General features: G+C 55.3%; 1 protein-coding gene across 3 annotated transcripts in view; it reads left to right on the forward strand.

Moving 5' to 3' along the window:
• Positions 1 to 1,295: 1,295 nt before the first annotated feature.
• Positions 1,296 to 2,740, forward strand: part of Slc22a3 (solute carrier family 22 member 3) — a 93,916-nt gene continuing 92,471 nt past the window's right edge. For 2 of the 3 annotated variants that reach the window (XM_029533021.1, XM_029533020.1), the window contains exon 1: positions 1,617 to 2,095. In XM_029533021.1, coding sequence (XP_029388881.1) covers positions 1,682 to 2,095 — 414 coding nt within the window. In that variant the 5' untranslated portion in view covers positions 1,617 to 1,681. Of the gene's footprint in view, positions 2,096 to 2,740 lie in introns of all 3 variants that reach the window. The other variant, XM_021221538.1, reaches the window with a different exon arrangement.

Consider the following 2,740-nt stretch of genomic DNA (forward strand, 5'->3'; position numbering starts at 1 on the left):
CCACTGTGCACCGCCTTTGTATAGAGGCAAAGGCACGAGAGCACACACCCCTCACTACATGAAACTTAAGATGGGGGGAGGGGCAGCACAGTTGAGGTGAACAAGTGAGCAGATAAACCTGTTAGGGAATAGCTGGTGAGAGGACTTAAAAGACAAGACAGAAAGAGGAGCTGGGGATGTGCTTGTATAGGGAAGGGGGTTGGGTGTCACCGAACCTCCCAGGTGACATTAGGGTTAAAGGGAGAGATACTGGAATGCCACTGAGATTCTGAGTCTGGGGCAGGCAGGATGTGCTTGTACCAAAAGCCAGCTCAGGAGGGGGAGGTGGGCTGGAAAGGGGAGACCCAGTCTGGGGTTCAGCAGGCAGTTACAAATGGGACCAAAGGGGCATGTGAGATATGCAGATTCAGAACACAGTGAGTGAGGAGAAGGTGGTTTGTGCGCGTGCGCGCATGCGTGGGGGGGTGTCGGAGGAGAGGTAGAGAGAGAGGGCCTTCTTATGCTGTATGATTTTGGCAGTTCTTGGGCCCACCCATGGTTGCTCAGTGGCAAAGAGCGGCTGTGGTGATGATTATTGAATGAAACCCTGACTACTTTTCTGGTACATTTCCATTTAGTCTTCACAGGGACCCTATGAAGTAGCTACGTTATTAGACTTATTTAAAAGATGGAAAAACTATGGCTGGCCAGTTAGATTTCTCAGCGTCCCGAGTAGTAAGGGCAGGAGATGCTGGAGCAAGGCAGCCTGGCTCTAGCATTCTTGCTGTGGGGAAGGGGACTAAATCTGAGACCTTTGGATCCCTTGAGAGAGTTAGCCAAGGGTGGCCGATGGCAGGAGGTGAGGGCCTGAAGAAGAATGGGGAGGAGAAATTCGAATCTGAGTGTAGAGCGCACTATCACAGGTTGCTCTGTAGCCTAGCAACTGATTGGGAACCGGCTGTGCCAAAGGATAGGGACCACACATGCTATAGGCTCTGTAGATTTTTGCGGGGCAAGGAAGACACCATAATGACTGATTCAAACCAACTAAGCACCACTGTTTTCCAGAGATTCAGGATGCGGGTATATGTAAAGGACTTTGACTTGATGTACTCCCTTCTTTTGAACTTTGCGACTAAGCAAATCCTTTAGCCCTGTGGGCTGTCCCTCTGTCCCATTGTAACAGTCTGTATCTGCTATTTCGCCATCATCCCACCCAGAGCTGGAGGAATGTGATGACGCAGGTGCAGATGCAGGTGCAGGTATGAAACTCTGTTCCTGGAGCTGACTGACTGTCACTTTGGGAGCACAGTGGCTTGGGTCCCTGCAGCCTAAGAGCACTGGAGGCTATTCCTGGAGTCTACAGAGTCCTGAGTCCAGCGAGTCTGGGTGATCCTGGAACTCAGTGAACTCTGACTTGGGGTGTCCCTTTAGGGCAGGCTACAGGTCCGGGCCCTTGGTGCACGGTGACACTACTGTGAAACCACCCCAATCCGCTCTCCGGGTTTACTCCGGTCCCGGTCCCGGACGCACACGGGCAGGAGGCCGGGAGCTTGGAACGGGAGGAGTAGCCCGGGGCGGGCTGCCAGGGCGAGCAAGCGAGCGAGGCGGGGGCGGCGGGTGCAGAGCTGCGGGCGGCGGCGCCCGCGGGTCACTCTCAGGCCGGGCAGCAGTGACAGGGCGCAGGGTGGCGGGGCGCACCATGCCCACGTTCGACCAGGCACTGAGGAAGGCGGGCGAGTTCGGGCGCTTCCAGCGGCGCGTGTTCCTGCTGCTGTGCCTGACGGGTGTCACCTTCGCCTTCCTCTTCGTCGGTGTGGTCTTCCTGGGCAGCCAGCCCGACTACTATTGGTGTCGTGGGCCGCGCGCCACCGCGCTGGCCGAGCGCTGCGCCTGGAGCCCCGAGGAGGAGTGGAACCTCACCACACCGGAGCTCCACGTCCCAGCTGAACGCCGCGGCCAAGGCCACTGCCACCGCTACCTGCTGGAAGCCACCAATACCAGCTCAGAGCTCAGCTGCGACCCACTTGCTGCCCTCCCCAACCGCTCTGCGCCTCTGGTGCCCTGCAGCGGTGACTGGCGCTATGTGGAGACCCACTCCACCATCGTCAGCCAGGTAAGCCTGACTCTGTGCACCATCTCCTGCCACATAGCCAGTGTTAAGAAGGTAGTCTCCAGACTAGATCCCTGGAGTCTTCCTGACTTGGAGACCCCACCACCTTTGGGGACCATGCTTGCAAATCCTGGGAAAACCTTTATTTATGTCCTTGTCCTAAGGAGCAGGCTATGAGATGATCTGGCCTTAGGTAAAAAGGAAAACTTTCCTAGAAGCCAACTTGGAGAAGCTTCGTATGCACCTGCCTCCACGGTTGTCACTGAGATATGTTGGCACAGTGATTGGAGATTATGGCTGGGGAGTTCTCTGCCTTCGGGCGGGCGGGGTTCGACTACATTGGCACGCCTGGGTTGGCTTTTCTCCAGGGGGCACAGGAGAGGGGGTTACCGACTTTGAATTCTTGAAGACAGTGCAACTTCTTTCCAGTATCCAAATGATTATCTGACATGCAGGGGACAAAGGTCGAGACTCTCCCGGGCAATAATTTTGGTAAAACTGTTTGGGGACAAAGAGCAGCAATTTAAAACAAGTCAGGAAAGCTGGAATATTGGACAAGAGTTTATGGGTTTTCCTGCTAGTAACTTATAGGAAGGCAGTAGGAGGGGGCATCTTTCTCCATTTACTGTGGTGGCTGCCTGGGGGTAT

Source organism: Mus pahari, chromosome 21 (genome assembly GCF_900095145.1).
Source record: "Mus pahari chromosome 21, PAHARI_EIJ_v1.1, whole genome shotgun sequence".
Taxonomy (NCBI): Eukaryota; Metazoa; Chordata; class Mammalia; order Rodentia; family Muridae; genus Mus; species Mus pahari.